Here is a 21,101-nt window from a genome sequence, read left to right as displayed (position 1 = left end):
GAATCAGTTTACTTTTTAAATCTTTTTTTCAGAAGGAAAGCTTTCCCCCAAAATGCCTTAAAGTATAATTTAAAATTACTCTTGTTTTCCTTTTGTGATTCTGCCTTTTCTTCTTTATTAGGGGTTTCAGGCATGGCTTCTTTTCACTTTTGGCCAAGGTGTCTTGTCTACTAGTGGTCGTGACTCTGTTGTTAATGTGGTACACCATAGGTGCTACTCTTTCTGGGAGTCTTGGGAGTCTTGGTATTGCCAGGCCTTCCCATTATTCTTTCCAAGATTTTTTTTTTTTTTTTTTTTTTTTTTTTTTTGGTTTTTATACTTTCTTTTCTAGTTTTTCAAGTGGTGACTATATGCTTCTTTTCGTGATTCTTTAAGACTATTACATCATCTGTATATTAATACTGAATTATGAATGTGTGCAGAAATGTTTGCTAGAGAACTTCTGATCTTACACACACACACACACACACACACACACACCAGTGCACACTTTCTTATAAAGGACTTTGTAGCTGGTTTCTGCCATGTGTATGGGACACCAGGTAGCTCCCATCTCAGACTAATGGCTCCTGTGCTTTGTGATACTGGTTGTTAATATTTGGGACAGTAAAATAGCAATGAGATTGAAAGAATATTTGGTTGCATTCTTTCCCTTTAGGCTTCTTTGATGAATATTGTCCAAAATAGCCTTGTAATTTTATTTTTTTTGAATATTTTAAAAGAAGAAAAACCAACAAAGAGTTTGCAGGTTGGCAGAAAACAAGATGCAATGTTCCTGCTTTTTGAACTGAAGAATATAGAGTGTTGATACTCATTCTTTACACTATCAGGCAGTGTTTTGGGGGGAAAGTGTAGAGTTTCCTGTTGTATCAATCATTTCTTAATTGTTTTTCTCCCTTACATAATCCACAAGATTTTTCTAAATACAGTCTTTTAAATTGACTCAGGGAAGCTGTGCTTTTCCTCTGTTACACCCTTCCCCCACATTATTGTGTAAGTTCAGTAGCAGTCTGACATGTAAGTTTTAGCAAACTTATACCTGTATATGTTTTTATTGGGCTCAGAAATCATTTATATGTCATATATTCATAAAACATTTCACTTTGATGCCAGAAGTAGCTACCTGGCATTAATCTTATGACATGTATGCTTAATTTCAGTTTTTAACCTACCTGACAATTTCTTTTAGGTCAGTCTTTCATGTAAATACATGGTACAGATAAATAGAAACCATTTTACTTGCATATGCAAATTAAATGTGTGACTTAAGTAGGAGATTGGCAAATTTATGATGTATCTTACCCCCTTGTTTCATTTGAATTTTTATGCTTGTATACTGGATACTCTTCTGACACCATACATTTCAGTTTTTTACAACCTGATAAACACTTTTGTGTTAACACTCAGCTGTGTCAAATCCTTCCATTTTGCCATGCTTATTTCTGAATTTTTTAAAAGAAGAGCACATTACAGACGTGGTGAAAATCCCTTTACACGCCCTTCCCCAGTGCCCTTCCCCTCTTCCCTCAGAGGTGTCTGCGGTCCTGAATTTTAGTTCATCACTGCACACAATATAATAAGCTAGCATTTCATAATTTCCCACATTCATCTTCTGGGAGACTTGCGAGTGGTTTGAGGAAAAAAAAAAAAAACAACCATGGTCAGATTCTCACCTGCAGATTTGTAATCTATATTGAAAGCAACTCTCAGACATGGAAAAAAAAAAAAAACTTAATTTTTAAAATTCAACATTGCCTGACTCTTTGACCACAGAACAAAATCCAAGATTTTGTGCTCTGTTGTTGCTTGGAACATACTCCTTGAAAACACTGCCTAGAGGTATAATGTTTCCATGATTGACTTTCCATTTAATTCTATCAGTTTTTACTAATGTCACTTTCTAGATTTAGATGATGGAAATACTAATAGTATCACTTTCAGTTGACATTGACAGTTGGATTGGCTTTAAAATCATTTTGCAAAAAAAGGGAGGTAAAATGTTAATAAATTGCCTATTTATTGGCCAGCGTACAAGTTATTTATGATGTTTAATTTTTTAATGGAGTTCGCTAATCTATTGAATACTAAAATGTCTGGCTGTGGACCCTGGCAACAAATACCCTTTGCTTTAAACTGATCTGTCACATTTATGTTCCTGTGGCTGGAAGTAGATGGAGTTTGTTGTTATTGTTTGACACATTTTCTTGAATAACAGTTCTTCAACTGTTAATGTATGAGATGGTACTTGAATTCTTTGTTTGCTTTTTTTCTTCCTGTATTAGAAAATCTTGGTGCTTTTTGTAAGTTATGTGTAAAAGAAATTTTTCTTAAGATTTGTTCATATACTGGCCTGATCCAGGAAAAATAAAATGGGAAAATGGACACTATTTTTGACCTTCAAATAAAAATACTGGTTTTCAGACTGTTCACCGAGCCTTGGGGTCATATGCATTGTCTTAAGGCAGGACTATTTACCTGTGTGGGATGACAGATGCCTTAGGATCTGGTGAGGCTGTGGAGGAGAGATGAGGTTCTTGAATACACAGAGGCACACAGTTTACATACAATATCACAGAAGCCAGGGAACCTCCTCTTCTAAAGGAAGAGTCTACAAACAGACCTCATTCCCCTACTGGCTTCTGTCACTGAACTACATGTTATGGTTCTGAGATAGGAAATAAACAGAAAAGCCTCCACTTTCTACAAAAGTGCATCTGGGACTGTTCATCAAATATCTAATGACTAAACCATCTGTCCTGTTATTCTTCGAGTTTTAGGTTTTATTAAGAAGTCTCTGCATTTTATTTCTAGGATCTGTCCTAAGAAAAACACATCAAGTTAGGAAAAATTGTTTTGCATTCTGCATCTTGCTATTTTAGGCAAGTTATGTAACTTTTTTTTTAAAAGAGATTTTTCTGTTTTCATTTGTGGAGAAAAGTCTCTTAAGAACCATTAGTTTTTGTTAGCTTGATTTCAGTCTTTATTCGGCAAACATTTTATTCTAAGTATTAACTTTGTTGAAAGTTACAGTACCTGGATTATATGATTCTACAAATATTTCCCCAGTGTTCAGTCCTCATTTTGTTTGGTGATCACATACATATTTTAGAGATTGAGCATCCAAAGTAGGAGCCCAATAAATGTTGCTATTGTGCACACTTATTTTGAATTAATGAGCAAGGGAAAGCACACAAATGAGCGTGTGAAGGAATGATCACGTATAATAAGTAAAATTGTTGTTTTCTTCCTATTTGGCATAAATTCTGGTGTACAACTTACGGCTATTTTTTGCAAATAATTATTTTGAAGAAGTAAGTTAAACAAGTGTGGTGTGTCAGACTCCAGTTCATCCACAAAGCAGTACCACCTGTCTCCTAAAAGATGCTAATTCTGTCACTGTTCATTTAGCTAGGACCGGAAGAGAGTGTTAGCTAGCTAAGAAATGATGCAGAATTCGTTCCCCACAAAGCTTAATCTCTAAAGGTAACCTAGTATTGTTAAGTTAGTTTATAATTTCTTTGGGTGGAGTTAGGTCATGGTTGCCATGTTCCTTTCTTTTTCTTTTCTTTTCCCTGTCCCCCACATCCCTTTATTCTTAATAAGACTCCCTGGTCTCCAGAATCCATCTGATTACTTCTCAGGTAGTTAAAAGAAGCAATTCTCATTTATGTATTTATTTTTAAATTTTACCCTTCGATTCTGTTCTTCTGTCATTCTGAGACATGGAAAGGTGTACAGAAGTTGGTCTACTGCAGTCTCCTCAGTTACATGTGACTGATGGTGAAACAAGAGGAACCTTTTTGACCCTTGTCCAATGCAGGGGTTAGGGACCTGGATACCTCCGCTGCAAACTCCATGTGTAACTTTTGATTCCCTTAAAATAATTTAGCTGCTCATAACCTACTGTCAATGGGAAAGCCTTACTGATAACATAACAGTTGATAAATACATATTTTATATGTCATATGTATTATATGTTGTATTCTTAGAATAAAGTAAGCTAGAGGGAAAAAATTTTACCAAGAAAATCATAAGGAATAGAAAATACATTTACAGTACAGTGCTGTATTTATCAAAAAAACATGTGCATGTAAGTGAACCTGTGCAGTTCAATCCCCTGTTCAAGGGTCAGCTGTATTTTGCCACTTCATTTGGATGTTCTATATAGTAAGGTGAAGGGAAGATAGGGATGGTAAGGAAATCCAGGCCACCTCTGGACACTGGCTTACCCCTTTTAGGCCTCAGCTTTATCTTAATGTAACAATTTCAGCACTGGATAACTTTGCAGGTCTTCCCTGGCTCTAGTATCAATTGAAGATACTTCTTTTGTTGTTCATTATGTAACAGTGAATAAAAATGATACCATTATGGGAACTTAAGGAGGAACTTTCTTTAAAATGGCTAATTACAGTCTAAACTTGTGTTGTCCAATAGGAATTTTTGTGATGATGGAACTTTTCCATGTCTGTATTGTCCAGTATGCTAGCCAATAGTTCCATGTGGCTGTCAAGCACTTGAAAAGTCACTAGTGTGACTGAAGAACGTAAATTTTTACTTTGATTAACACAAGTTTAAGTAGCCACGTGTGGCTGATAAGTTTTACTGTATTGGACAGTGCAGGTTAAATTCTTAAGTATCTGTAAGTATTTAAGGGATTCCACACATAGATTTATTATGACAGTCTTGTTCTTTATGTAATGATTTGCAACTGGAATCTCTTAGTTTTAGAATTAGCGATTGCAGCTCCAACTTTGAATATTAATCTTTCTTCCAGCATATCCTCCCTTTCTAATTGCAGTCAAGTGTGGGTAGAGGTACTGTGACCTTTCCCAGGGATCCTGGAATCTTTACTTGGTAACCATGCACCTATATTGCTGGCTCTTTAAAGCTCTTCTCCTATGGAAGACTGTATGTGTTTACCACAGTCTACCTGTAGACCCCTGTCAGATCCCTGCAAGGCTACACCTTGCCCTGTGTTAGGCTTTGTAGTACCTGGAGTGGGTTTGATGTTGAATTTTATCTTCATATTTTCAGGCTTGATTCTGAAAAGTTACAATTAAGGGCCACTTTAAAAATTGCTTGGTGTTCCATTGGCAAGAAGTTTTTAGTCCTAGATCTTGAGCCATTAGCAAGATGTTAGTTCTAAAATATCTAGGTCACTGGTTTGTAAAAACAGTTATCACTTGAATAAATTTTCAATTCCATCTGTGTTAATTGCTTCAGCATTGCAAATACTAATTACGTTCGTGAAGTTTCCATATTTGGGGATCACAAAGAATTTTGAATGGTTCTATCCTGAAATTCTGGACCTTTGAAATGATAAAAATTAGTATAGAGACATTCATTTGGGTTAATGGTTACAGTTGATAAGCTGTGTGTTTGGGCTTCAATCATTTTTCTGTGAGAGAATAATTTATATAAAATTAAGCTTCTATATATAGCACCCAGCTCACAAAACCTGAAATATGCAACTTCATTCATTCATACTGAGTCTGAGAGCTATCCGAAAAAGTGCATCCCCACTGAGGTTCTGAAGCACATCTTCCTGGGACTGCAAGCACTGGTTAGTTCTGTATTGAGTGACAAAGGCACTAATTAGTATCAGTCATTTCTTAAGATTTGAATAGAAGGAGACCAAAGGCAGTTGCCATTAAGTAAAGTAATAAAAGAACATGTTAAAAACTTCAGGCAGTACAAGAGTAAATGCCTACTTTTTCCCATAGCATTTCTTTTCCCTAAAAAACTATTATCAGCTACGTTTTCTTTTGTACAAATTGGATGAAATTACACTTTGCTTTTCTGCTTATATTTTTTTAAAAGTCAGGCTTATTGAGGTCTAAATTACACATGGTAACACTCACCCTTGGTAGGTATTCAGTTCTATGAATTTTGACATATACCATAATGAAGATATGTAACATTTCAGTCCCTTCAAAATGTTCCTTTCCTTTGCTTCATTGTTGTAACCACCACCATAATCAAGATATAGAACATTTCCTTCACCCCCAAAACGTTCCCTCATCTTGCCTCAGTTTAACAGCTGTACTGTTTTCAGTTACATGGATTTACCTTAATTTTCCTAAGTAACCCCTCATTGATTGATGTTTGGGTTGTTTTCAGTCTTGGGAATCAAACAAGGAACAATAAATATGTTTGTAAAATTTTGGTGTGATTTTACAACTACAGACACAGGTAAATTTCTAGGAGAATTAAGCCTATAACTTTTTTAAATTTAATTTTTTATTTTTTTAAATTTACATCCAAATTAGCATATAGTGCAACAATGATTTCAGAAGTAGATTCCTTAGTGCCCCTTACCCATTTAGCCCATCCCCCCTCCCACAACCCCTCCCGTAACCCTCAGTTTGTTCTCCATATTTATGAGTCTCTTCTGTTTTGTCCCCCTCCCTGTTTTTATATTTTTGTTTCCCTTCCCTTATGTTCATCTGTTTTGTCTCTTAAAGTCCTCATATGAGTGAAGTCATACGATTTTTGTCTTTTTCTGACTAATTTCACTTAGCATAATACTTTCTAGTTCCAAGCATGTAGTTACAAATGGCAAGATTTCATTCTTTTTGATTGCCAAGTAATATTCCATTGTATATATGTACCACATTTTCTTTATCCATTCATCAATCAATGGACATTTGGGCTCTTTGCATGCTTTGGCTATTGTTGATAGTGCTGCTATAAATATTGGGGTGCATGTGTCCCTTTAAAACAGCACACCTGTATCCCTTGGATAAATGCCTAGTAGTGCAATTGCTGGGTCATAGGGTAATTCTATTTTTAGTTTTTTGAAACAGTTCCATACTGTTTTCCAGAGTGGCTGCACCAGCTTGCATTCCCAAGCCTGTAACATTTTGATAGATTTGACCAAATGGCCTCTCCCAAAATTGTACCAGTTTACTTTCTGACCAGTAATGGATGACAGTGCCTATTATTCTCTTATTGCTGGGGTCACCAAATTTAATTTTTGTTACTCTGATAGAAAAATACTGCCTAGCAAAGTAACTTGCATTCAGTGGTGGTTTTTTTTCTCATTTTAAAAACATCAGAAAGTTACCCACACACAAAAATCTAACCTATGTGATTTATGGTTAAAACCACACTGTAACATTAGAGGAAATATGAACACTTCACCTTTGTTTCTGTGATCTCAATATAGTTTTCATTTGCTGCTTATTCATATTTCTGTACTTACACATGAACATTTTCATAATCACCCCTGTGGTATATGCACCATTTATACATATGTTATTTTGCTTGCTAGTTTAAAATTCACTTTATTTCACGAGCATTTTCCTTTGTTCCTAGAATCCTTATTTTAATAGTTGTATGTTCTTTTTTTTGGCCATGACACAGTTCGCTTAATTATCCCACCTCTAAAATTTGTTCACACATTTTCACTACTTTCAACAAGGTTTCAAATGCCATCTCTTAAATATAAAAGTTAAAAAAAACCTTTAGATTATTTTCTTAGGATAAATTTCTATTAGTCTCCTTGTTCTGGATCTAATTGTGTCAACACTGACATGAGAGGGTACAATTTTATCATTTGAAAGCATTTTTGTCACTTCATTGGAAATTTAGTAACATTTTTTTACTGAAGAAGGAAGCGGTTGCAGATCAGTGTGCTTCTGCGCCAGGGTTAAGCTATTTATTTTTCCTCCTTTTCATTTGAAAAAATTGTAACAATGATACATGCTACTTGTAACCATTTCGTATCCACTTTCCAGAGGTAATCAGTCTACTGCTATTTAGTAAATTAAAAATTTTAGTTGATTTTTTTCTCAATAGATGATTCATGTGTTTCAGTACTTAAAAAGTACCAAACAATATACAGTGAAGTCTCCTTACGCATTTACCTCTCTTGGAGGCAATTAATGTGATGAGATTCTTGTGTTTTCTTTCAGGCACATTTTGTACATTTTTGAGCAAATGTTTGTGTGTGCTCTGTGTGTGTGTCTTTTTAAGCTACAAATGTAATTAGCATGGTGCACATATTATTTTGTACATATTTTCTTAGGTAACTTTTATTTGTGTTTAATAAAAAAAAATAGATGACATGTGCATATAGTTAAAAATAAAATAATGTAAAGACTTGGATACTTGCCTTTCCATCTGTTCCCTGTCTGCTATCTTTCAGTGAGTCTTTGTGCATATAGAAGCCAATAGAAAGGGATATGTTTTCTTTTCCTCCTGTAACTCTTAGACGAACCTTTCCACATCTAATGGGGCAATAGGCATTTAAGAGCTATGGCTTAGGGGCCAGCTCCCTGCATTCAAGATGTCTGCTCTGCCATATATCAGCTGTGTGATCATGGGCAAGTTGTTCAACCTATTTGTAATTTTCATATGTAAAGTATTAGTATACATGCTTTGCTTAGAATAACTAATAGTGCCATACAGATGTGCCTGGGTGGCTCAGCCAGGCGTCTGACTCTTGTTTTTGGCTCAGATCACAATTCCAGGGTTGTAGGACCGAGCCCCTCATTAGGTTCCGTACCGAGCGTCGAGCTTGCTTAAGACACTGTCTCTCTCTGTCTCTCTCTGTCCACCGCCACCAGCCCCCCCCCCCACCCCCATGCTCTTACTCTCTTAAAAAAAAAAAAAAAAAAAGAATAATACCATACATATAATAAGTGTATATGCTTGCTAATAGTAGTATTTTTATTTTATTATTAAGGACAATGACCAATAAAATAATATCCAAGAATCAGTTCCAATCAGTTGAATTTTTATTAGTGATTTGTCTGGATATGGGTAAATTTGTTTAGCAGAAAAGGATAGATGGGATTCCTCACTTGGCTTGGATTCTACTTAAATACATTGTAGAAAACTTCAGAAAACAAAATCAAAGCAGCTAAAATATATTTTGTTGTTTCTTTTTTATGAACTGATAGGGTTTTCTTTTTTCTTTTTTTTTGCATATACTTCTTTAAACATATACTATATAGACTAAACATATAAAGTGGAGGCAATATCAAAAGTATCCCAGAAAAGGCGAGGTTAGAGGGGGCTGCTTAGAGTATGAACTTTTTTTTGCACAATGCATCGTATTTTAAAAGTGTTTTCTAACGTATTTTCCAAATTTGGCTAAAATACACATGTATCTATACATAATACTTGATTTTGGGTGATAGTGGCCCATAAAGTTTTTTTAATTTCCTGGCCATATCTTAGTTGTTAATGACATTAAACTTTCTTAAGCCAAACAAGGGGCTGGGGGACTGAAGTGTATTTCTATTCAATATTACCATGCTCAGTTCTTTTTCTTAATAAAATCAAAACAACAATAAAATTTCCCCTTTCCCACCTTCGGGTCCCATATATAAAATTATATATGTTCATTATATATATACAGCACAAAACATTACAAAAAGAAAATATAAAAACAAAACACACAGGAATAAGAATCACCTTAATACCTCTACTCATCTTAATAATATTTCTGGAAACAGTTTGGTGTCTAGACTTCTTGCATTTTTTCTCTAGATAGGCTTGCATACACTCATGGTCTTAATTTATCTTTTACATTCGTGGCATCAGGAATACTGCACACACTGGTATTTTTGAGATTGTATCATGAACATTGTAATTACATCGTTAAATTACTATATTATCATTTAACAGGTGCATCAGGTGCATCATATTCCATTGAGCCCATATGCCATACTGAAATATATTTTGCAATATGTTTCTGGAGGGCATTTCAGAATAAACTATCAGTTAACATTCTTGTAAATAAATCTTTCTGTACATCCATTATTTCCTCAGGATAAATTCTGAGACATGAGGTCATTGGGTCGTAGGATACGCACATTTTTCAGGCTTCAGTACACATTGTTAAACTGTTGCCCAGGCAGTTGGCATCTTCTTACATGCTTGCCAGCATGGGGTCTTGTTTTTAAAGTTCCTGCTTATTTGAGATGCAAATCCTTCTTTTCTCCTCCTTCTTTCCTTCCTCCTCCTCCTCCTCCTCCTCTTCCTCCTCCTCCTCATCCTCTTCTTCTTCTCCTCCTTCTTCTTCTTCTTCTTCTCCTCCTTCTCCTCCTCCTCCTCCTCCTCCTCCTCCTTCTCCTTCTTCTCCTCCTCCTTCTTCTCCTCCTCCTTCTTCTCCTCCTTCTCCTCCTTCTCCTTCTTCTCCTCCTCCTTCTCCTTCTCCTCCTCCTTCTTCATTTACTTTTGAGAGAGAGAGCACGAGCAGGGGAGGGACAGAGAGGATCCTAAGTGGTCTCTGCACCGTCAGCGCAAGCCCGACAGAGGGCTCCATCTCACGAACTGCAAGATCATGACCTGAGCCAAAATCAAGAGTGGGACGCTCAACCAACTGAGCCACATGGGTGCCCCAAATCACTCACCTTAATTGGTGCAAATTTACTTTCTACTGCCTCTGGAACCATCTCTTCCTTCTTCCCTACCTCCCTCCCTTGATATTCTTCCATATCCTTTCTCCTTCCCACCTCAAACTTCATAGAAGCTGGATTTGGTCTTGATTAGAGAGGGAGCTGTTTGAAATACTCTCTACCTCCCTTTTCACCTGCTTTGTAGTGCTGTATAAACTGCTCCTGAGGCTTTTTCTGGATAGCACTGATTTTTTAAAAGCCATAACTAGTTTCTTTGAGTTCTGTAAATTGTGATTCTGACTTTAGTGAGTTTTAGTATCAGTTAATGTGTTCCACTTGTGAAGTGACCTCATGCTCTAGCACTGTGGTTGAGAGAACTATTTCTGGAATCCTGTAGACCAGGTTCACATTCCAGCTCCTGTTCTCGTTGACTAGCTTTGGAAACTAGGACGTCTTAGTTAACCCCTCCAGTCCTTCTGTTTCTTTACTTCCCTTATAAAAAGGATGTAATGATCATATCTTTCTCAGGATTTTGTGAGGATTTCAAGAGGTGATGCTTGTAGTAAGCACTAAACAGAGTAGCTGGCATGTGTGTGAATGACACAGGGATTGTTTTTCTCATTTTGATTTAATCAAATTCATCAATTCATTTCAATAAGTGGAATACTTTTCCTACTGCCACATCTAGAAAATGCTGGTGTGTGAATCTGAATTTAGGACTTTTGATCTATAAGGATCATTGTGAAGTGGGAAAACCTGGAGTGAACGGCAAGGATCGTGCCCAATGATTATGATCGTCCTGCAAAAACATAAAAAGCTTTAAATATGGGGCTTGGGTGATGCAGCTTCCAAAATGCTTTGACTGGCCCTCCAGCAGGTAGGCAAGAAGATGAGCTTAGTTGTAGGAGAAGAGGAATAGTTCCTGTGCATCGTGGCCTTGGAAGAGGTTGCTGTATCCAAAACTCGAAAGACCAAAGAGTCTTTTCAAAAAGATTAATATGACAGTACTAGGATCAAAACTTATAATAGTTTTGTCTACTCTGGTTTAAATTCAGTGGAGTTCTGCTTTAAATGTGTGACTGATTAGGTTTTATCTTAATTTGTTTCCCACAGGGCATGGTGCAGATGTGAAATGTGTAGACTGGCATCCAACAAAAGGGTTAGTTGTTTCAGGAAGTAAAGATAGTCAACAACCAATCAAGTTCTGGGATCCCAAGACGGGGCAGAGTCTTGCAACACTGTAAGTGATAGGAACCCTACCTTGGTCCCTAAACGAAGGGGCACAAGGCTGCCTGTATTCCTTAACTTTGAGCCTTCTTTCCCACCATGTATTCTTGAAAATCTAGGGTAGACAACAGATGGACTCGTACCTAGAGTCTTCTTATTAATTAAGTGTGGTTTCTGTTCTGCTATATGTATCTAAATGTAATTTGGGGATCCTGGGGGTGGGGGTGGGGAGGAGGAGGTGGTTCTCGCTACCCTAGGTTGCCATGTCTCACAATGTACCATTTGGTATATGGAGCTGATGTTGTGCCACTTACTAGACATACCCCAGGCCTCTCCATCTTGCCACATCTGCCCACCTCGCCACATCTGCCCCAGCCCTCTCCATCTCGCCACATCTGTCCATCTCGCCACATCTGTCCCAGCCCTCTCCATCTCGCCACATCTGTCCATCTCGCCACATCTGTCCCAGCCCTCTCCATCTCGCCACATCTGTCCATCTCGCCACATCTGTCCCAGCCCTCTCCATCTCGCCACATCTGTCCATCTCGCCACATCTGTCCCAGCCCTCTTCATCTCGCCACATCTGTCCATCTCGCCACATCTGTCCCAGCCCTCTCCATCTTGCCACATCTGTCCATCTCACCACATCTGCCGCAGCCCTCTCCATCTTGCCACATCTGTCCATCTCACCACATCTGTCCATCTCACCACATCTGCCGCAGCCCTCTCCATCTTGCCACATCTGTCCATCTCACCACATCTGCCCCAGCCCTCTCCATCTTGCCAACATCTGTCCATCTCACCACATCTGCCCAGCCTTCTCCATCTCGCCACATCTGTCCATCTCGCCACATCTGCCCCAGCCCTCTCCATCTCACCACATCTGCCCACCTTGCCACATCTGCCCCAGCCCTCTCCATCTTGCCACATCTGTCCATCTCACCACATCTGCCCAGCCTTCTCCATCTCGCCACATCTGCCCATCTCGCTACATCTGCCCCAGCCCTCTCCATCTCACCACATCTGCCCACCTTGCCACATCTGCCCCAGCCCTCTCCATCTTGCCACATCTGTCCATCTCACATCTGCCCCAGCCCTCTCCATCTTGCCACATCTGTCCATCTTGCCACATCTGTCCCAGCCCTCTCCATCTTGCCACATCTGTCCATCTCACCACATCTGCCGCAGCCCTCTCGATCTTGCCACATCTGCCCACCTCGCCACATCTGCCCAGCCCTCTCCATCTCACCACATCTGTCCATCTCGCCACATCTGCCCCCGCCCTCTCCATCTCGCCACATCTGTCCATCTCACCACATCTGCCCCAGCCCTCTCCATCTTGCCACATCTGTCCATCTTGCCACATCTGTCCCAGCCCTCTCCATCTTGCCACATCTGCCCATCTCACCACATCTGCCCCAGCCCTCTCCATCTTGCCACATCTGCCCCAGCCCTCTCCATCTCGCCATATCTGTCCATGTCACCACATCTGTCCCAGCCCTCTCCATCTCGCCACATCTGCCCACCTCACCACATCTGCCCCAGCCCTCTCCATCTCACCACATCTGTCCCATCTCACCATATCTGTCCATCTCACCACATCTGTCCATCTCGGCACATCTGCTCCAGCCCTCTCCATCTCACCACATCTGTTTAGAGAGAAGTTTCCCCTCCAGTTTTGAATCCATTCTCATTTTTTGTCTGAGGTGCTTATTTCTGATGCAGCCTCATAATAAAGTTTTGTCTTTGAATTATCTGTTGACATTCATATTTAAATGGCTATGTTACTAACATGTTTTTGACGAAACAGCTGGATCCTGGTCCTTGTGACTGGGAAGGGAGGCAAATCCAGAGTGAGGGGTTGGAGCAAGGCTGCTTTGCTGCAGACTGCAGTGGCTGCAGCCGCTGAAGGGAAATGTGAGCGGTGCTCCTTGCAGGCCTCGACTTGTTGCGGTGTTTTTAGTTCAAATTAACCCTCAAACTAGCCTGTGACCCTTTTTTATGCTTTGTCTTAATGAGAGGAGCTTCACTGAACTTTGAAAAGTTAATGAGATTTATTGAATATTAATTTACATGCTCAGGTGCTTCCCTGCTTCACAGATCAGCTTCCCTGTACAGTTGAGGTTCTGTTGCTATTTTAGTTGGTTAATGAAAACTATGCTTAGATAATGGATGTTATTTCTGTCATTGACCTATTTCTTTCAAGTGTACTTTAACTGTGGTCTCGTGCTGTTACATGCTTTACAGACCTCTTGCCGTCTTGACCCATGTCCTTTTTAACCAAAATGGCCATTGTATGGATTCATACTTGTTTTAAATTCTGACAGATTATTTCCTTGGTACTTTGTTTCTAGTCACGCCCATAAAAACACAGTAATGGAAGTGAAATTAAATCTCAATGGCAATTGGCTGCTCACCGCATCACGTGACCACCTCTGCAAACTTTTTGATATCCGAAACCTGAAAGAAGAGCTTCAAGTCTTCCGAGGTCACAAGAAAGAAGCCACAGGTCGGTGGCTGTGGCATGCTTCTCATTCTGTCACCACTAGTATGCTGAGATGCTGACGACTTTGCCTTCCCCCACGTTTGTTTTACAGCTGTGGCCTGGCATCCTGTTCACGAAGGACTATTTGCCAGTGGCGGGTCCGATGGCTCTTTGTTATTCTGGCATGTGGGGTATGTAATACTTACCATGTAAAACAGTTGTATATTTTATGAAGAGAGCTCCCAAAAGTATAGAACATGGTATTTTGTGTTTTTTTCTGAGTATTCCTATGTCCTGTATCAGAGTCTTCCTGCAGTTTTCAATTCTGTAAACCCAGCTTGGAATAGAAAACTTAGCACCTTCATTTTGGATGTGGAAACCATTAAAGGAGAATAAAACAGATTTCTTTGATTCTTATTGGTGAAATCATTCTTGAAGCATTTTTCCCTCTGAAGTGCTCTTTGAATCAAAGATTATATTACTGATGACAAATCAGTACCCCTGAAACATGTGGAACTGACCAGATTCAAAGTAAAAGGCTTTGGTAGCTTTGTGTTACAGTAAAACAAAATGTCTGTGTGTGTGTGTGTGTGTGTGATTTTATTGAAAAGACTTCTTTCTGTGGTGCTATTACAGGGTAGAGAAGGAAGTGGGTGGGATGGAGATGGCCCATGAAGGAATGATCTGGAGTCTGGCGTGGCATCCTCTTGGACATATTCTCTGCTCAGGTTCAAATGACCATACTAGGTAAGCTTTATATCAAAAATAACAAGGAATTACTGTGTTTATAGAGCTGCAGAGAAGATATATATTTATTTTTATTGATGTATTAATTTGTGGTCCAACCTCTTTTTTATAAATTTTTTAAAATTTAATTTTGAGAGAGAGAGAGAGAGAGAGAGAAAGAGAGAGAATGAGAGGGGGAAGGATAGACAGAGAAGGAGACAGAGAATCCAAAGCAGGTTCCAGGCTCTGAGCTGTCAGCACAGAGCCCAACGCAGGGCTCGAACCCACAAACTGTGAGATTATGACCTGAGAGCCAAAGTCAGACTGAGCCCTTTATGAATTTTTTAAATCTTTATTTATTTTTGAGAGAGAGAGAGAGACAGAGAGCATGAGAGGGGGAGGGGCAGAGAGAGAGGGAGACACAGAATCTGAAGCAGGCTCCAGGCTCTGAGCTGTTAGCACAGAGCCCGACATGGGGCTCGAACCCATGACCTGTGACCTGAGCCGAAGTCAGATATTCAGCTAACTGAGCCACCCAGGCGCCCCTGTAGTTCAACATTTTTATAGTGATTTATAAATATGTATATAATAATAAGGAGATAGAGTATGGAGTATGACTTTGTTATTCAAATTTTGTTCTGCCTTCTTATAAAAAAAAATCATTCAACATTTTAAATTTTTAGAAGAAAGGTGTTTAAAACTTTATTGCGTTTACCCTGCTTGGTATTTGTAAGTGCCCAGAAATATACCAAAACTATGCTCCTCCCCTCGCCCCTCCAAATGGTTTTGTTTTGACAGCAAATTTTGGACCCGAAACCGACCAGGTGATAAAATGCGAGATCGATATAATCTCAACCTATTGCCTGGAATGTCTGAAGATGGAGTAGAATATGGTGAGACCCTTGCACATTTATTGTTCTTTGAAATCTGATATTCTTTTATAAAAGTGTTATTAGGTATGGATAAGATTATATAAAACTAATTTCAGTTTTACAGTTTATTGAGTGATAATTCATTTTTATAAAGTGTTCATTTTATTGGACTACTATGTTTATAAAATCTCTATTGACAATAGATGTATTTCTATTTGTAGATGACCTTGAACCTAATAGCCTGGCAGTAATTCCAGGAATGGGAATACCAGAACAACTAAAACTGGCTATGGAACAGGAGCAGATGGGTAAGAGACATTGTACCTATACGTTTTATTTTTATAAAATTTTTGGAGACCTCTTCTATTTTCTTCTTTTTTTAAGTTTATTTATTTGTTTGAGAGACAGAGACAGCATGCACAGGCAGGGGAGGGTCTGAGAGAGGGAGAGGATTCCAAGCTGGCTCTGAGCTGGCAGCCCAAAGCCCAGTGTAGAGCTCCAACTCACAAACTGTGAGATCATGACCTGAGCTGAAACCAAGAGTTTGGACCCTTAACCGACTGAGCCACCCAGGCGCCCCTGGAGACCTGTTTCTTACCTTCATGATGCTGAATTATTTTGAAAGTGCCCAAATGATTTATGTTGAGACATGTTGATAAAAGTCATCGAATTATCTATTACATATTATTTAAAGTCTCTTCTAAAAATGCATTCACTGATGAAGTAGCCACCTTCTCTTATTTCCTTGGCTAACTGCTTCTTTTTATGGTTACAGGGAAAGATGAGTCAAATGAAATTGAGATGACAATTCCAGGTTTGGACTGGGGAATGGAGGAGGTGATGCAAAAGGATCAGAAAAAAGTTCCTCAGAAGAAAGTTCCATATGCAAAACCTATTCCTGCTCAGTTCCAGCAGGTGAGTAACTACCAGCAGCCCCCTCCTCCACCAGGAGGTTCTGCCTGCTGAGGCTTTCTTGCATGTTTTCATCCGTGGAAGGTCTTTCTGCACTACAGACTTCTTTGGAGTATTCTTAGACAGAGTTCCCATCTGCTGCTCTGCATTCGTGTGGAGTTCGTCATGACTCTTGTAGCTCTTTGATTCTCACCTATGTCTTACTGTCCAAGCCATCAGAGGAAAGAGAAGAGAGAAGCATGGAACAGAGAGAGTATGTTGACTCTCCTCTGCGTTGTCTGTCTGTCTTCTACTTTATTTGTCTCTGCAACACAAAGTGCCTGTGCCCTTTTGAAGATGTGGGCAGACTTTTCATTCTTAATAACACATAAGATCTTATAGTTTTTATTAAGTTAGTAATTTCTACCTGGCAATGTGCTTGCCTAACTCCATTCTTGTGTCACCAAGAAGAAGCATTAGAAATAAAGGCAGTGTACCAGGTGAACTGACTTCTTTTCAGCAGGTTGGAATGAGCCAATGACCTTACAGAATGGTTTTCACCTTCTCTCATTATAATATACACACTTAGGGTATATTTTAATATTCTCTTCTTTCCCAAGGCATGGATGCAAAATAAAGTTCCAATTCCTGCCCCAAATGAGGTACTGAATGACAGAAAAGAGGACATTAAATTGGAAGAGAAGAAGAAAACACAAGCGGAAATTGAACAAGAAATGGCCACGTTACAGTATACTAACCCACAGCTTCTGGAGGTGTGTGATGCTCTTTAGCGGAGGGTTCAAGATGATCTAAGAAAGTAGATCTTTCTTAAAAGACATTTATTGACATGCTCTTAAGGAGAGGGGATGGGACTCTCAGATGGATCTGACGAACACCACCATTTCTGTTTTTCTCATTTTTTAATTGAAGTATAGTTTACATACAATGTCACAGTTTCAGGTGTACAACATAGTGATTCACCAGTTCTATACCTTATGCTGTGCACAGCATGATAAGTGTATCATCTGTCACCATGCAACATTATTACAGTATTAGTGACTATATTCTCAATGCTGTACGTTTTGTCCCTGTGACTTAATTATTTTATTAACTGGAGGTTTGTACCTCTTAAACCTCTTCCCCTATTTTGCCCATACCCCCACCCAGCACCACCATTTCTTATTGCTACATTAGGAAGCTAGTTTGTGAAAGAATTCTGTTTCTTAGACTTTGAAACCAGATCAGTCAAGCAGTGAGTCGAACTAAGTTAAACGTACCTTTTCCATAGAAAAGATAAAGCCAGCACAGTTTTAACTTGAATTCATTTATTTACCCACAGATAAAATAATTTTTCTTTTTCTGTCAGCTCTAGAGCAGGTGATTTGCTCCTTTTTTTTTTTTTTAACCTTTGAAAGTTAGCAAGAACGATAAAGAACTAGTAAATTATTGGATATGAATAATTCTGACTATTGTTTCCCAGTATTTCAAAAGAAGGTGCTTACATGCTCCCAGAATACCTGAATGTTGTATGGATTGTAGTTACTGTGGAGTGTTGGGAGGTCGATGCCTTATGTTTGTATTGAGGCTCTCCCAGTGATAGCAATATTGTCATCGTTGAGGGCTGCGGCATATTTATCAGTGTGTTTGTTCTTTCTTTCCAGCAACTTAAAATTGAAAGACTTGCACAGAAACAGGCTGAGCAAATTCAGCCTCCTCCTTCATCTGGCACTCCTCTCCTCGGACCCCAGCCCTTTCCAGGACAAGGTCCAATGTCTCAGATTCCTCAAGGTTTTCAACAACCCCATCCATCTCAGCAGATGCCAATGAACATGGCTCAAATGGGGCCTCCGGGGCCGCAGGGACAGTTTAGACCCCCTGGACCCCAGGGACAAATGGGACCACAAGGTCCTCCACTGCATCAGGGAGGTGGGGGGCCACAAGGATTCATGGGACCACAAGGGCCCCAGGGCCCACCCCAGGGGTTGCCGAGGCCTCAGGACATGCATGGGCCCCAAGGAATGCAAAGGCATCCTGGACCTCATGGCCCTTTGGGACCTCAAGGACCACCTGGACCACAGGGTAATTCTGGTCCTCAAGGTCATATGGGGCCTCAGGGTCCACCTGGCCCACAAGGTCACATAGGCCCCCAAGGCCCACCTGGTCCCCAGGGTCACTTGGGCCCTCAGGGGCCTCCTGGTACTCAAGGTATGCAGGGACCACCTGGTCCCAGAGGAATGCAAGGACCTCCTCACCCTCATGGGATCCAAGGTGGGCCAGGGTCTCAAGGGATCCAAGGTCCTGTGTCTCAGGGACCTCTGATGGGATTGAATCCAAGAGGAATGCAGGGTCCTCCAGGCCCCCGAGAGAACCAGGGTCCTGCTCCCCAAGGGATGATGATGGGCCACCCGCCTCAAGAGATGAGAGGACCTCACCCTCCAAGTGGACTGCTGGGACACGGCCCTCAGGAGATGCGAGGCATGCAGGGGCCTCCAGCCCAAGGGTCCATGCTAGGCCCTCCCCAGGAATTGCGGGGGCCTCCAGGCTCACAAGGTCAGCAGGGGCCGCCCCAGGGCTCTTTGGGGCCTCCACCCCAGGGTGGCATGCAAGGGCCCCCTGGACCTCAGGGACAGCAGAACCCGGCAAGAGGGCCACATCCATCTCAAGGGCCAATACCATTCCAGCAGCAGAAAACAGCTCTGCTAGGTGATGGGCCTCGGGCCCCCTTCAATCAGGTATTATTTATTTCTAACTTCTAGGCATTACACATTGGGAAAATATGCCCTGCACAGAAGTGGCCCTTCCAGATGCTATGGGAAGCCGTCACAGTTCGTATCAGGGGCTCTCAAGTAGTGATGGTGGCTTGAGAGTAGCATCATGGCTGAAGAAGCAAATGAGAATAATTAAATGGACCATTATACATAATGTAATATGAATCTTTTCAATAGCAGTTATTCCAGAAAAGATCAACTCTTAGTTTAGTACAGTTCCTAATTGTCCCTGGGGCTAAAAGAGCTGTGACCCTGAGGAAGAGGCATGGATGGCTTTGAGCCTGTCAGGCCTCCCCTTTCTGGGCTCTTCATGTTGTAGCCTGGTGTTTCACGGGCTGGTTTGCCTGCCGGCTCTACTCTTGAAGATAGGATGGAGTATGTAACTCACAAGTTTACAGCAGACTCTGATCTCACTATTTTCATTTCAGTGAATGCTTTTAGAGACCTCTGAGCCCGGAATTGTGCATTCTCAAATGATGCATCATCAAATGATGACCCTTTGGACAAAATTCTGTTCAGGGTTTTAGCTCACATGTCAATTTACTGGAGGGAATATTTCTGTAGACATTTTCTGGGCCCTTTTTTTGATGATTCTGTTTTGTTAGCCAAGTTTTATTACCCCTTGGCTGGGCTTGTGCTTTGAGAGGAGGGCTCAGGGTTCATGGGGGACTTAGAGAAAGACTGCATGAGCATGAATGGATTTGACAGTGTGGCTCTGTGGTTTTTATATTTTTCTCCGTTTCATAGTGTGGAAGCATTGTTTGGGTGTGAACAACTGGGTTTGTGTCCCTGAAGTCAGTTGTGGACCAAAAGTGAGTGAGTGAGTGAGCTAATGTTGACCCCCTGGGTCTTCACTGGGAGGCACTCGATCCACTTGGAGAGGATGTGCTGCTGATGCTGCATGTGCAGAACACGGCCCGTTTTGCTTTTTCAGACACCTGAGAATCTGTCACATGAAGATGACCGTAGGGTCTACTGAATTAAAATAGCTAAATAAGGTTACACATTACCCTTCTGTAGATCTCCCAGGATTTAGAGGTGTCACAGTAGCAAAGAACCCGATGGTAGTTGAGTTTCTTTCCAGAATCTGTTGGGCATGTTTTAGAATTTAGGATGAGTGGAATAAATCTAGGTTGATCGTCCTTAACTGCCCTAAAACTGGAAGTGTTATAGATTTTATTAACACACAGAGCATTTGTGTGTGTTTACAGTATCAGTTACCTAACCTTATGGTAATGAATTAACTGCTTTCATTTGAAGGACAAAAATAGTGATGAACTTTAGCTACCACATTATGACTGAAATTATAAACATGTCAGATTTAAGAGGATAGGCCTGAGTTTCTGGGACAGTTCAGTAAGAGTTTTTATTGTATCAAGTAGTGACAGATTTTATACATGAAAGGCGTAATGGTTCTAAAGACTCATTAGTTGACCTAAGGAATGAGTGTGAAGGTTTGATACATTATAGGACATTTCAAATCTCAAGAGTTGCCTGATAAACATCTTTGGTCATATTTTTTATATGCTGAAATTTGACTTTCTTCACTTTGATGAAGCCAACTATTTAAACCCATTGTGTCAGTTGGTTTAATTTAGTGAAATTGCTTTCTGGTGCTAAAGTAACAGCTTGAGAGATGTTGATAAGAGCAGTCTTTGGGTCAGGGGGAGAGGAAACAAAGGACGGAAATTACTGGTGTTGAGTTAATGGTGGCCTTGTAGCCGCATGCCACATGTCCTGTCATGGCTGCTCTTTCATGGAGCTGGTTTGGAATGTGCAACTA

At 40.2% G+C, this 21,101-nt stretch overlaps 1 protein-coding gene across 8 annotated transcripts in view; it reads left to right on the top strand.

The window, feature by feature from the left end:
• The window catches only part of WDR33 (WD repeat domain 33), a 107,184-nt gene that overhangs the window by 73,142 nt on the left and 12,941 nt on the right, over nt 1-21,101 (top strand). For all 8 annotated transcript variants that reach the window (XM_019469470.2, XM_053910103.1, XM_019469468.2 and 5 more), the window contains exons 8-16: nt 11,463-11,589; nt 13,931-14,085; nt 14,174-14,252; nt 14,698-14,808; nt 15,586-15,680; nt 15,881-15,967; nt 16,435-16,574; nt 17,171-17,323; nt 18,212-19,282. In XM_019469470.2, the coding sequence (XP_019325015.1) occupies nt 11,463-11,589; nt 13,931-14,085; nt 14,174-14,252; nt 14,698-14,808; nt 15,586-15,680; nt 15,881-15,967; nt 16,435-16,574; nt 17,171-17,323; nt 18,212-19,282 (2,018 nt within the window). The remainder of the gene's footprint in view (nt 1-11,462; nt 11,590-13,930; nt 14,086-14,173; nt 14,253-14,697; nt 14,809-15,585; nt 15,681-15,880; nt 15,968-16,434; nt 16,575-17,170; nt 17,324-18,211; nt 19,283-21,101) is intronic.

The sequence above is a fragment of the Panthera pardus genome, unplaced genomic scaffold, assembly GCF_024362965.1.
Source record: "Panthera pardus isolate Hobbes unplaced genomic scaffold, ASM2436296v1 HiC_scaffold_10, whole genome shotgun sequence".
Taxonomy (NCBI): domain Eukaryota; kingdom Metazoa; phylum Chordata; class Mammalia; order Carnivora; family Felidae; genus Panthera; species Panthera pardus.
The sequence above is the reverse complement of the archived record's forward strand: the minus strand, read 5'-3'. Positions and strand labels throughout refer to the sequence as shown.